The sequence below is a fragment of the Hippopotamus amphibius genome, chromosome 3 (assembly GCF_030028045.1).
Source record: "Hippopotamus amphibius kiboko isolate mHipAmp2 chromosome 3, mHipAmp2.hap2, whole genome shotgun sequence".
Taxonomy (NCBI): Eukaryota; Metazoa; Chordata; class Mammalia; order Artiodactyla; family Hippopotamidae; genus Hippopotamus; species Hippopotamus amphibius.
The window spans coordinates 113639367-113654119 of record NC_080188.1 but is presented as its reverse complement, the minus strand read 5'-3'; the positions used below and the strand labels follow the sequence as shown (position 1 = coordinate 113654119).

General features: G+C 37.4%; 1 protein-coding gene across 1 annotated transcript; it reads right to left on the bottom strand.

The window, feature by feature from the left end:
• Positions 1-13034: 13034 nt before the first annotated feature.
• LOC130849431 (olfactory receptor 5B12-like) lies at positions 13035-13982 on the bottom strand. The gene has a single exon (XM_057728314.1). The coding sequence runs from the start codon at positions 13977-13979 to the stop codon at positions 13035-13037; it is 945 nt and encodes a 314-aa protein (XP_057584297.1). The 5' UTR covers positions 13980-13982.
• Between the last annotated feature and the right edge of the window lie 771 nt (positions 13983-14753).

The following is a 14753-nucleotide window of genomic DNA, read 5'->3' as shown; positions in this document are numbered from 1 at the left end:
TCACATCTATTACAACTTTTCTTAGTGCTTTTTGGCATGAAGGCATGTAATATTTTGTCAAATCTTTTTTTGAATCAATGAGATGGTTATGTTTTCCCTTCATTATATTGAAGTGGTTTATTTCACCTATTAATTTTCATGTATTGAACCATTCTTGCATTCCTGGGATAAATCCTACTTAGTCATGGTTTATAATCTTTTTAATATGTTCATTGATTTAGTTTGCTAACATTTTGTTAACTATTGTTGCATCTATATTCATTAAAGATATTGGTCTATAGTGGTTTTGTTTGTTTATTTTTTCCTGGTGATGTTTTTGACTCATTTTGCTATCATGGTAATGCTGCCATCATAGAATGATTAAGGAAGAGTTCTCTTCTGTACTATCTTTTGGAAGAGTTTGAGAAACACTGATATTTATTGTTTTTTAAATACTTTTGGAATTCACCAGTGAAGCCATGTTTTTGGGTTTTTGCTTTTGTTGCTGTTGAAATTTCTCATTGATTCAGTCTCTTCTTGTTATATGACTGCTTGGTATATTTTGATATTTTGACACAATGTTTGTAATTTTGGTTTTTCTAAGAGTTTGAGCATTTCCTCTGGTTTACCTATAGCTGTACAGTTGTTAATAGTATTGTATTATAATTTTTTAAATTTCTGTAAGTCTGGTAGTAATGTCTCTTTTTATTTCTCATTTTAGTAATTTGAGTCCTTGTTCTTTTTTTTCATGGTCAGCCTACAAAGGTTTGTCATTTTTGTTGATTTTTTAAAAGAATCAACTTTGTGTCTGTTGTCTTCTCTGTCGTTTTTGTTGTCTATTTCACTTATCTCCACTCTAATCTGTATTATTTCCTTCCTTCTTTAAACTTTGGTTTTAGTGAGTACACTTTTCCCTTAAGGTGTAAAGTTAGGTTATTAATTTGAGATCTTTCCTCATTTTTAAAATAGACACTCACAGCTGTAAGGATCTCTATGAGCACTGTTTTTGGTAACTACTCAGTATTTGATATGTAGTGTTTTCATTTTTATTTGTCTTAATGTATTTTCTATTTCTCTTCTGTTTTCTTCCTTAATCCATTGGTTGTTTAAAGGCTGTCTTTTTTTAAAATTCAAACATATGTGAATTTTCTTAAAATATTCTTTCTGTCCTTTTCTTTCTCTTTGCTCTCATTTTGGCATTACCTTTATGTATATCTTGGCATTATTGATGGTGTCCGACAGGAAAGCAGATTGTTTCCCTTCCCAGCATTTTGTAGTTGCTTGCTGTGGGTTGCAGTTTTTTGTATAACAAGATTTCTAGATTGTTATTTAAAGAGTGTATGCTTTGTTATATGAGGTCCAATAAGTCTCTGTTCCTTTGGCCTGAGGTCAATTACTGACTTGACCAATATTTCCCTAAACTCTAATATTGTCACCATTTTCACAAATCAGTATTTGTTTTGTTACTGTAAACTTTTGACTATTTCCCAAGGTTCTCACTAAATTGATTCTGAAAGTTTATTCTTGCTTTTCTGATGTTTCTGTGGAATTCCCTAACCTGCCATTTTTCCTGCCTCTTATAAGAAGACCGGCTATTGCATTTAGGACACACTGAATAATCCAGGCTAATCTCCCCCATGAATACAATCAACTTAATTACAATTGCAAAGTCTTTTTCACTTAAGATAACTATATTAGTCAGCTTGGAATTCTATAACAAAATTTCACAGATTGGGTGGCTTAACATAAATTTCTTCTCTCACAGTTCTGGAGGATGGAAATTGCAAGACCAAGATGCTGGACAGTTCCGTTCCTGCTGAGGACTCTCTTCCTGGCTTGCAGATGGCCACCTTTTCCCTGTGTCTTCACATGGTGGAGAGAGAGCACTCTGATGTCTCTTTGTCAACTTTTTTTTTTAAAGCTATTTATTGGCATATAATTGCTTTACACTCTTGTACTGGCTTTTGAGGTACACCAAAGTCAATCAGCTGTATTTATACATATATCCCCATATCTCCTCCCTCCCGTGATTCCCTCCCGCTTTCCCTGTCCTGGCCCTCTAAGGAATCACCCATCATCAAGTTGATCTCCCTTTGTTATACAGCAACTTCCAACTAGCTATCTATTTTACAGTTGGTAGAGTATATATGTCTATGCTACTCTCTCACTTCGTCCCAGCTTCCCCTTCACCCCCTACCTGCCAACCCCGTGTCCTCCAGTCCATTCTCTGCATCTGCATCCTTATTCTTGCCATCACTGTGTTCATCAGTACCATTTGTTTTTTAGATTCCGTATATATAGGTTAACATACAGTATTTGTTTTTCTCTTTCTGGCTTACTTCACTCTGTATGACAGACTCTAGGTCTATCTGCCTCATTACAAATAACTCAATTTCATTTTTTTTATGGCTGAGGAATATTCCATTGTATATATATGCCACATCTTCTGTATCCATTCATCTGTTGATGGGCATTTAGGTTGCTTCCATGTCCTGGCTGTTGTAAATAGTGCTGCAATGAACATTGTGGTACATGTTTCATTTTGGATTATGGTTTTCTCTGGGTATATGCCCAGTAGTGGGATTACTGGATCATATGGTAGTTCTACTTTTAGTTTTTTAAGGAATCTCCATGCTGTTCTCCATAGTGGCTGTACCAACTTACAGTCCCACCAACAGGGCAGGAGAGTTCCCTTTTCTCCACACCTTCTCCAACATTTATTGTTTCTAGATTTTTTGATGATGGCCATTTTGACCAGTGTGAGGTGATACCTCATTGTGTCTCTGACTTGCATTTCTCTAATGATGAGTGATATTGAGCATCTTTTCATGTGTTTGTTGGCCATCTGTATGTCTTCTTTGGAGAAATGTCGATTTAGGTCTTCTGCCCATTTGTGGATTGGGTTATTTGCTTTTTTGTTATTAAGCTGCATGAGCTGCTTGTATATTTTGGAGATTAATCCTTTGTACGTTTCTTCATTGGCAAGTATTTTCTCCCATTCTGAGGGTTGTCTTCTTGTCTTGTTTATGGTTTCTTTCTCTGTGCAAAAGCTTTTAAGTTTCATTAGGTCCCATTTGTTTATCCCTGATTTTATTTCCATGATTCTAGGAGGTGGATCAAAAAGGATCTTGCTTTGATGGATGTCATTGAGCGTTCTGCCTCTGTTTTCCTATAGGAGTTTTATAGTGTCTGGGCTTACATTAGGTCTTTAATCCACTTTGAGTTTATTTTTGTGTATGGTGTTAGGAAGTGTTCTCATTTTCATTCTTTTACATGCAGCTGTCCAATTTTCCCAGAAGCACTTATTGGAGAGGCTTTCTGTTCTGCATTGTATATTCTTGCCTCCTTTGTCAAAGATAAGCTGCCCATATGTGCATAGATTTTTGTTCCATTGATCTTCCTTTCTGTTTTTGTGCCAGTACCATACTGTCTTGATCACTGTGGCCTTGTAGTATAGTTTGAAGTCAGGAAGCCTAATTCTATCAGCTCTTTCTTTCCTTCTCAAGATTGCTTTGGCTATTCAGGGTCTTTTGTGTTTCTATACAAATAGTAAGATTTCCTGTTCTACTTCTGTGAAAAATGCCATTGGTAATTTGATAGGGATTGCATTGAATTGGTAAATTGCTTTGGGTAGGATAGTCATTTTCACAATGTTGATTCTCCCAATCAAAGAACATGTATGTTTCTTGATCTGTTTGTATCATCTTTGATTTCTTTCATCAGTGTCTTATAGTTTTCTGCACACAGGTCTTTTGCCTCCTTAGGCAGGTTTTTTCCTAGGTATTTTATTCTTTTTGTTGCAGTGGTAAATGGGAGAGTTTCCTTAATTTTGCTTGCTGATTTTTTGTTGTTAGTGTATAGGGATGCAAAAGATTTCTGCACATTAACTTTGAATCCTGCTACTTTACTGAATTCATTTATTAGTGCTAGCAGTTTTCTGGTAGAATCTCTAGGGTTTCCTATGTATAATATCATGTCATCTGCAAAGAGTGACAATTTTACTTCTTCTTTTCCAATTTGTATTCCTTTTATTTCATTTTCTTCTCTGATTGCTGTGCCTAAAACTTCCAAAATATGTTGAATAATAGTGGTGAGAATGGATACTCTTGTCTTGTTCCTATTCTAAGGGGGAATGCTTTCAGTTTTTCCCCATTTAGAATGATGTTGACTTTTGGTTTCTCATACATGGCTTTTATTATGTTGAGGTAATTTCCTTCTATGCCCATTTTCTGAGAGAGTTTTTATCATAAGTGGATATTGAATTTTGTCAAAAGCTTTTTCTGCATCTATTGAGATGATCCTATGGATTTTATCCTTCAATTTGTTGATATGATGTATCACATTGATTGATTTGTGTATATTGAAGAATCCTTGCATCCCAGGGATAAACCCCACTTGATCATGGTGTCTGATTTTTTTAATGTGCTGTTGGATTCTGTTAGCTAGTATTTTGTTGAAGATTTTTGCATCTATATTCATCAGTGATATTGGTCTGTAGTTTTCTTTTTTTGTGATATCTTTGCCTGGTTTTGGTATCTGGGTGATGGTGCCTCATAGAATGAGTTTGGGAGTGTTCCTCCTTCTGCTATATTTTGGAAGAGTTTGAGAAGGATAGGTGTTAGCTCTTCTCGAAATGTTTGATAGAATTCGCCTATGAATCCATCTGGCCCTGGGCTTTTGTTTGTTGGGAGGTTTTTAATCACAGTCTCAATTTCAGTGCTTGTGATTGGTCTGTTCATATTTTCTATCTTTTCTTGGTTCAGTCTTGGAGGATTGTATTTTTCTAAGAATTTATCCATTTCTTCTAGGTTATCCAATTTATTGGCATAGAGTTGCTTGTAGTAGTCTCTTATGATCTTTTGTATTTCTGTGGTGTCAGTTGTTACTTCTCTTTCATTTCTAATTCTGTTGATTTGCATCTTCTCACTTTTTATCCTAATGAGTCTGGCTAATGGTTTATCAATTTTGTTTATCTTCTCAAAGAACCAGCTTTTAGTTTTATTGATTTTTGCTATTGTTTCCTTCATTTCTTTTTCATTTATTTCTGATCTGATCTTTATGATTTCTTTCCTTCTGCTCGCTTTGGGGTTTCTTTCTTCTTCTTTCTCTAATTGTTTTAGGTGTAAGTTTAGGTTATTTATTCAATATTTTTCTTGTTTCTTGAGGTAGGACATTATTACTATAAAATTCCTTCCTAGAACAGCTTTTGCTGCATCCCGTAGGTTTTGGGTTGTTGTGTTTTCATTGTCATTTGTTTCTAGATATTTTTTGATTTCCTCTTTGATTTCTTCAGTGATTTCTTGGTTGTTTAATAGCGTATTGTTTAGCCTCCATGTGTTTGTATTTTTTACTATTTTTTTCAGGTAATTGATACCTAATCTCATGGCCTTGTGGTCAGAGAAGATGCTTGATATGATTTCAATTTTCTTGAATTTACCAAGGCTTGATTTGTGACCCCAGATGTGATCTCTCCTGGAGAATGTTCCCTATACACTTGAGAAGAAAGTGTATTCTGTCGTTTTTGGGTGGAATATCCTATAAATATCAATTAAATCAAGATGGTCTAATGTGTCATTTAAAGCTTGCGTATCCTTATTTATTTTCTGCTTGGATGATTTGTCCATTGATGTAAGTGGGGTGTTCAAGTCTCCTACTATTATTATGTTACCGCTGATGTCCCCTTTTATGACTGTTGGCATTTTCCTTATGTATTGAGGTGCTCCTATGTTGGGTGCATTGATATTTACAATTGTTATATGTTCTTCTTGGATTGATCCCTTGATCATTATGGGGTGTCCTTCCTTGTCTCTTGTAATAGTCTTTACTTTCAAGTCTAATTTGTCTGATATGAGTATTGCTACTCCAGCTTTCTTTTGACTTCCATTTGCATGGAATATCTTTTTCCATCCCTTTCCTTTCAGTCTATATGTGTCCCTTGGTCTGAAGTGGGTTTCTTGTAAGCAGCACATAGAAGGGTCTTGTTTTTGGATCCATTCAGCCAGTCTGTGTCTTTTGGTTGGAGCATTTAATCCATTTACATTTAAGGTGATTATTGACATGTGTGTTCCTATTATCATTTTCCTAATTGCTTTGGGTTTTTTTCTTTTTTTTGTAGGTCTTTTCCTTGTTGTGTTTCCTACGTAGAAAAGTTCCTTAAGCAATTGTTGTAACACTGATTTGATGGTGCTGAATTCTTCACTTCTGCTTGTCCGTAAATCTTTTGATTTCTCTGTCAAATCTGAATGAGATTCTTGCTGTGTAGAGTACTCTTGGCTGTAAGTTTTCCTCTTTCAGGACTTTCAGTATATCCTGCCATTCCCTTCTGGCCTGCAGAATTTCTGCAGAAAGATCAGCTGTTATCCTTATGGGTTTTCCCTTCGATGCTATTTGTTGCTTTTCTCTGCTGCTTTTAATATTTTTTCTTTGTGTTTAATTTTTGTTAGTTTGATTAGTATGTGCCTCGGTGTATTTCCCATTAGGTTTATTCTGCATGAGACTCTCTGAGCTTCTTGGACTTGATTAAATATTTCCTTTCCCATGTTGTGGAAGTTTTCCTCTATAACCTCTTCAAATATTTTCTCAGACACTTTCTTTTTTTCTTCTTTTTCTGGGATTCCTATGATTCAAATGTTGGTGAGCTTAATGTTGTCATCAAGGTCTCTGAGACTGTTTTCCATTGCTTTTATTCTTTTTCCTCTTTCCTACTCTGTGGCAGTTATTTCCCCCATTCTATCTTCCAACTCACTTATTCATTCTTCTGCCTCAGTTATTCTGCTGTTTATACCATGTAGAGTATTTTAAACTTTGGTTATTTTGCTGTTCATTACTGCTTGTTTGCTCTTTAGTTTTCTGAGTCCTTATTAACTGTTTCTTGTATTTCTCTATTTTGTTGTTGAGATTTTGGATCATATTTAGTATCATTACTCTGAATTCTTTTTCAGGCAACTTTCCTATTTCCTCTTCTTTTATTTGGTCTTGATTTTTTTCTCCTGCTCCTTTTGCCTGCATGGTGTTTCTTTGTTTTCTCATTTTTCTAATTTATAAGATTTGCTGTTTCCTTTCCCAATGCTGCCTAATAGTAATTCCTCTTGTTTCTGCCCTCTGTCCCCTGTGGTGGGGTTTGTCCCATGTCTTGAGTAGGCTTCCTGGTGGGGGGGTCTGGTGTCTGCTTTCCAGTGTGTGGCTCTGTGTCTTTTCTCTCTGATGAGCAGGGTCATGTCAGGGGGTGTGTTTTAGGGTATCTGTGAGGTTAATATGGCTTTAGGTAGTCTGTGTGCTGATAGGTGGGCTTGTATTCTTGTCTTGTTTGTAATTTGGTGTGAGGTGTCCAGCACTGGCAGCTGCAGACAGTCGGACGAAGTTGACTCTTAGAGTCTGATACAGGTCTCTGTGAGAGTTCTCTGCACTTAATCTTCCCTGTCTAAGGACTCCCTAGTAGTCTAGCATCCTGGATTCAGTGCTCCCTCCCCAGAGCCTCCTACTTGACTTCTGATGGAGCAGTCCAGACTTCAGAGGTTGCTTGTCCCAGCAATAAATGGGTTTAAAGAAGACTGTCCAAGTCCCAGACTAACAGCAGAGTGTTAAGTCAAACAAATACTAAATTAAGGAAACACATACATGTACAAGACGCACAAATACTGAATCCAATAAAACATAAGGCACTAGAAAGACCTGACAGAAGAACCCCAGTATGCAATCAGACAGTCAAAGAGAAAACCAACAGAAATTCAAAACCAAAACAAACAAACAAACAAACAAACAAAAAACAAAAAAACCACCCACACAAACAGAAATCCAGGCAAATTTTGAAAGTTAGGATCAAGTATAATAAAGAGCAAAAGGACCACTAGACAGACTGAAGGTTCTCAGAAAGATATCAGACAATTATACTTAGACCTAAGATAAAGACAAAACCTAATAATGAAAACCAAAGTAGTGTGTCATCTGGAGACTAAAGCAAGGAAACAGAGCAGACCGATGATATTGCTTATAAGTATATTAAGATAAAATAAACTAAAAAAGAATAGAAAATAGGGCAACAGAAGAGCATAGTGTGACTGGAAACATGAGAAGAAAAAGAAAAGAGAGAAAAAAATAGAAATGTGTACAAGATAGAGAAGGAAAGAAGGTAGGAGAGATAAAGTTAGTACTACAGAAAACTTGTCTAGAATTAGAGATGTATAAAAAGTTTAAAAATAAAAATAGAAGAAATAATAGAATAAAAGAATAAAAAAGTATGTTATAATACATGTAGGTCCCTTAGGACTAAGATCATAATTAATCAAAAAAAAAAAAAAAAACCCACACACAAACATATAACCAGGGAAATTTTGAAAGCTAGAATCAAATATAATAAAGAGCAAAAGTACAATCAGACAGACTGAAGATTCCCAAAACAAAATCAGGCAATTATAATCAGAACTAAGATAAAGACCAAAGCTAATAATAAAAGCCAAAGCAGTGTGTCATCTGGAGAATAAAGCAAGGAAACAGAGCCAAGTGATAATATTGATTATACGTACAGTAAGATAAAAGAAACTAAAAAAGGATAGAAGATAGGGCAACAGAAGAGCGTAGTGTGACTGGAAACATGAAAAGAAAAAGAAAAAAATGGAAATGTATAAAAGATAGAAAAGAAAAGAAGGTAGGAGAGATATAATTAGCACTACAAAAAACTTAGCTAGAAATAGAAATATATAAAAAGGTTAAAAATAAAAATAGAATAAAAAATATGTTATAATACATGTAGATCCCTTTGGACTAAGATCGCAATTAATTAAAAAAAAAAAAACTAGAACTGACCCCAGAATGGACCAGATCAATAAAATTAATAATAATATTTCTGTTTTCTTGGGGTCTCAGCTGTAAGTGTCTTTCTACCTGCCTTGGGCTTTTTGTATTACTCTGCGACCAGCAGAGCTTCCTTTATTGTTCGTCTGTGAGCGTTGGTGTATGGGGAGAGAGAGGGTACGATAGTGGCTCTTTCCCCTTGGAATGAATGAGCAATGGGACCCTTCCTGGATCACAGTGGCTCAGTCAGCCATGGCGGTGCCTGTTGCAGAGGGACGCTGGTGGCTCAGGTGTAAACAGAATGTCTCCAGAGCTGGGCCATTCTGCGGACTTTTGGCTCTTGGGTGCAGGCACTCTAGGCCAGCCCTGCCCCAGGGGCCTTTGTTATCCCTGAGTGCATTAGCCAAGCCCAGAGGGGTCCTTCCTTTGTCCATCTCAGGCACTGTGAGAGAGAGAGAGAGAGGCTACACCAATGGCTCCTCCCCACTGCTTGTGAGTCAGCAGTATCGAGCCACCACCATGGCTGCCCAGTTTTCCATGGTAGGTATTCTCTGCTGTGGATTTCTTCCCTCCTGCCCTCTCAGTCCATCTCCCCACTGTCAGCAATGTTTCTCACCCTGAACCAGTTCTCCAGTTCCCACGTTCCAGTTCCCAGACCCCCTGTTCAGCTGTGAACTGATGTCTCAGTCCGGACAGGCTGAGCCGTGGTGCGGACCCTCCAAGTGTTTCTCACTCTTTCCCATCTGCCACAGATCAGCCACTTCACCCTCTTTGAATGGTCCCAAATGCTTCCCTTCTGACCCATGGAAATTCCCCATTGGAGAAAGGGTTCCCCCATCATATAAGGGACATTTCCCTGAATTCGGCAATCTACCCTCTTCTTTCTCTTTTTATGAGGCACCAGCCCTACTGAATTTGGACCCTCTTTTTATAACCATTTATAACCTATTTATCTCCTTATAGTCCCTGTCTCCAAAACAGTCACTTTGGGGGTTATGACATCAGCAAGTGAATTTTGGAGAGTGGAGTACACAACTCAGTCCATAGCAGTAATCATTTAAAGGTTCAATATATTAGGAACTTATAACTTTGGAGCCATTATTCAGCTTCTCACAGGTTTGTTTCTGACTATGCCACTTCACGTCCATTACACAATTTCTCTTGGGAAGGAGAGGGCCTCTCAACATGCTATAACTGCATATTGAGATTGGGGAAATTCTGTAGTGTCAAGACGCAGATCTAGATATTCTGGAAGGCCTAGATTTCTGGTTCCCTTTGGCTGCTAAAAAACAGGAGCTTCCTCATCATTTTTCATCCTCTGAGTTTCTATATCCTCAAGGGAATATGAGAGATTAGAGAGATATAGAGACCAGGGAAGTACTGACAGCCATTCAGTGACAGCGTGATCTGGTACAATTAACTGGTTACTGAAAGAAAACAGTTAATGAAAGCTTCACCTTTCATAGCTGTAACTGCTGGAAAATGATCCCTCCTTGGTCTCCCTGGCAGAGGAGACCCCCAGAGTGTTGTCCATATGCTTCAACCCACTGAGAAATGACACATATATCAGTTCTTTCCAAGGTGCATTTTCTAGAACTAATAAATGTCTCTGCTGAGCTGCAATAGGGTAGTCATGTATGTGGGAAGAAGAGGGAGTGTTTGACCATGAATATATTTGTGAAACATGCCATATCAGTTTTGATGAATAATAAAATACTAATATTTAACCTTATGGAACACCTGATATGTGCTGGAAATTGCATTCATCTTTGTATACAGTATATGTCATCCAATGATCTTAATGATTCTGTGAGGATTACATGATATTGTATTCCTTCATACAGATAAGAAGCTAAAGATCAGAGGGGTGAAATAGCTTACTTGAATTGAGGGTTAAGCCATTTCAATGCACAAAATAAATTTGTGACCACTAAACTTGCTGCACTGAGCAAGGTGGGTGTTTCTTTGGGAGTGTGTCTCCAGAGGCAAATGTAAAGACAAAGGGATGAGTCTGTTTCTTATCCTGGAGAAAAACATTCCTAGGCCAAAAACTGCAGTGGTAAAGGCAAATGGGTTTTGTTTTTAATTGATTTTTCTGAGAAGATTTTTGGGGACATCTTTGTGAAAAAGCAAGAAAAGAAGTGAGATAGCAGTTTTAAAAAATATTAAAATGCCAAGTGCTGGGAAAGATGGGAACCAACCGGAATGCATTGCAAGTGAGAACCAAAGAGTAGAGCAAATTCAGAAAATAGTTTGGCAGTTTCTCGAATTAGGCATATATTTATCTCATGATTAAGCAATTCTTCTCATGGGTTTTTACCCAAATGAAATCAGAACCTATGTTTACAGAAAAAAAACCTTTAGGAAAATGTCTAGATCAGCTTTATTCATAATTGCCAAACACTAGAATTAACATCAGGTTCTTCAACTGAATATAATATCCATAGCTTGGAATACTACTCCAAACAATTCCACTCACAGTAAAGTTAACAGCACTGATGGATCTGAACTGCATTATAGTTAGTGAAAGGAGCAAGACTCAAAGGCCAAATATGCTATAGTTCTAGTTAAGGACATTCTTGCAAAGGCAAAGTCTGTACACAAAATATTTACGTGGTCTCCAGGGCCAGTGGGTAGGAGAAGGAGTGGGCCACAAAGAACCTCAGGCTTTGTTAACACAACGGAAATGTCCTATATCTTGATTGTGGTAGCACTTACATAACCATATATGAGGGTGAGGTTATGTAAAATTGTCTGCACTCCAATTATATTAAAACTTCTGTTGCCCGCACTGCCTTATCAATGTTTTTCGTTCAAGGCTACAGTCTCCCCAGTCACTGCTGTGCAGGTGTGAACGTGTTACATCAGTTCTTTTTTTTTTTTAAGTGATTTTTTTAAGCTCTTTATAGGAATATAATTGCTTTACACTCGTACCAGTTTTTCAGGTACACCAAAATGATTCAGCTGTATTTAGACATATATCCCCATATCCCCTCCCTCCTGTGACTCCCTACCACCCTCCCTGTCCTGGCCCTCTAAGGCATCACCCATCATTGATTTGATCTCCCTTTGTTATACAGCAACTTCTCACTAACCATCAGTTCACTTTTAACTGCAGTGTGAGCAAAAATGGATGCCCCACTTATGATTTACACAAAAGAAGAGCAGCGTGCAGTGATTCATTTTTCATGGTCTGAGGCTGTGCATATCTGTACACTTCTGCCCACACTGTCAACACTCTGAAAAAACTTCGTTTTGAGGTGTTAAAGCATCCTCCCTATAGTCCTGATTTTGCTCCACTGGACTTTCACCTGTTTGGTCCCCTGAAAGCAGCCCTACGAGGATGAAGATTCACCTCTGATGAAGAAGTGAAGACAATGGTGCATTCGTGGCTCACAGCTCAGCCTAAAACATTTTTTTATTGAGGCAATGTGAAAGCTTGTTGACAGATGGACAAAGTGTATTGAAAAGCAAGGAGATTATGAAGAAAAATGTTGTATTTGTCTTTTCTAAAAGTTAATTAAAATAAATTCTATAGCCAGAGCATGGATAATTTTTGACTCAGCCCTAGCACTTTTAGATACAACTCATATGAAAATTGGCCTAGGAAAATAAATGCTCATGTAGAGGCATGAATTTTTATTAAAAACAATAATAAACAAAGAATCATCATAAAAATACACCCAAAGAACTCAAAATGGAATTTTAGTTCTCCGACCAGGGATTAAACCCAGGCCCTCAGCAGTGAGAGTGCAGAGTCCTAACTACTGGACCACTAGGAAATTCCCAAGTGAAATAAAATTTTTGAAAACTAAACTTATATATGTTACTTACAATGTCAAATATTTATATTAAGAATGTATTCCCAGACCCTCAAATAATTGTTTTAAATTCTACTATAACAATAGACCTATCTTATGTATGTCTTAATTTCTCCTTCTGTTGATGTGTAGGTGTCATGAGTTTCTCATGAATGATATATACGTACTCATATGCTAATACGTGCATATAAATGTATGTGTTCAGGGGGGAGTGTGGGTGAATATGCTTATTAAGAAGAATTTTAAAATAAATATCCCGTGTTCACAGGTGATTCTTTTTTAACCTATTATTCCTTTTTTTTTTTGAGATTTTTGCTTTGTAGACGTAATCAGCAGATAGAGAAATTACTATAAGAATTTAGAAATGTGTGGGCTAGACAGGTTAGTATCTTCCTCAGATAAATTTGAGGTGGGTAAAGTTGCCGTATTGTAGATTTAATGTAATTAAAATACAAATCCTATAGAAGTCTTTGCCTTCCCTGCAGCCTTTTTAAAGGCACTCTTGACCTCTTTGTTCCTCAGGCTGTAGACCAATGGGTTCAGCATGGGGATGACCATAGTATAGAACACAGAGGCCGCTTTGTCTGTGTCTATGGAATGGCTGGAGCTGGGCTGCATGTACATAAAGATGACTGTCCCATAGAAGATGGAGACGGCAGTGAGGTGGGAAGCACAGGTGGAAAAGGCCTTCTGGCGTCCTTCAGATGAGCACATCTTCAGAATGGTGGCAAATATAAACAGGTAAGAGATCAAGATGACCAGGATAGCAAAAAGGGCATTGAAACCCACCACAAAGACAATAACCATCTCACTAATGTGGTTATCTGAGCATGAGAGAGCCAGGAGAGGAGGAGCATCGCAGAAGAAGTGATGAACCACACTGGACCTACAGAAGGAGAGCCTGAAAATGTTCCCAGTGTGGATGGAGGCATTCAGGAAACCACAGAAGTAGCAGCCAATGACCAGACGTGCACACACATTAGTTGTCATGGTGGTGGTGTAATGCAGGGGGTTAGACACTGCTGCGTAGCGGTCATAAGCCATTGCGGCCAAAAGGAAACTTTCTACAGTGATAAAGGCTACAAAGAAGAAGAATTGGGTGACACAAGCATTGTAGGAGACGATCTTGTCTCCTGTGAGGAATCCTGCCATTACTTTGGGAGTGACAGCTGAGGAATAACCAAAGTCCACCAGAGAGAGGTGACTGAGGAAAAAGTACATGGGAGTGTGGAGACGAGAGTCCAGCAGGATCAATGCAATCATCCCCAGGTTCCCAACCAGAGTGATGAGGTAGATGAGAGAGAAGATGATGAAAAGTGGGATCTGCAGTTCCGGGTCATCAGATAAACCAACAAGAACGAACTCAGTCACCTCTGTAGCGTTTTCCATGGAGATCAGTTGGGAATTATGTGGTTGCCCTGTAGCAAAGGGGAAAAACAGAATCAGAATAATAAATGGAGAGAAGACTCTACTGAAATCAATCAGCATGTTTCCTCTGTGCCTTATTTCAGAATTTCAATAACTTGTTTCCAGGAGTTTTTAGATCTGAAGCATGACCATGACAATAACATGCAATTTGGAATTATTGATAAATAATAGAACAATCCTGGTAAAAGGATTTGGAGGTAATGCCTCCAATCTCCTAACTTTATAGAAAAGTAACATAAAAAGAAGAGAAAGGATTTAAGCAATATCATCAGAGTAGTTGCTAACCAGAGCAGCTCAGACAGCCAAGTCGAAGTTTACAAAACAATCACAGATTATTCTTTGCATTAAACTAGAATAGTTTAATAAAATTAATGTGAAATTGAATTAATTTTACTTCAACTGACATGTTTTGTCTTTTTCGTTGTGTCAGAACAGTTGTACATGGTAGTAAAAGAAAGTTAAATAAAACATGTCCTAAAACTACAATGAAATATCACCTCACACCTGTTAAAATCTCTATCATCAAAAAGTCTACAAATAACAAATGCATCCGGAGAGGATGTGGGGAAAAGGGAACCCTCCTACTCTGTTAGTAGGAATGTAAATTGGTACAACCACTATGGAGAGCAGTATGAAAGTTCCTTAAAAACTAACTCTACAGTTACCATATGATCCAGCAATCCCATACCTGAAAAAAAAAAAACAAACTCTAATTTGTAAAGATACATGCACCCC

What these genes read in the sequence shown, in the direction of transcription:
- LOC130849431 (XM_057728314.1), bottom strand. Translation starts at nt 13,979, where the DNA reads ATGGAAAACGCTACAGAGGTGACTGAGTTCGTTCTTGTTGGTTTATCT.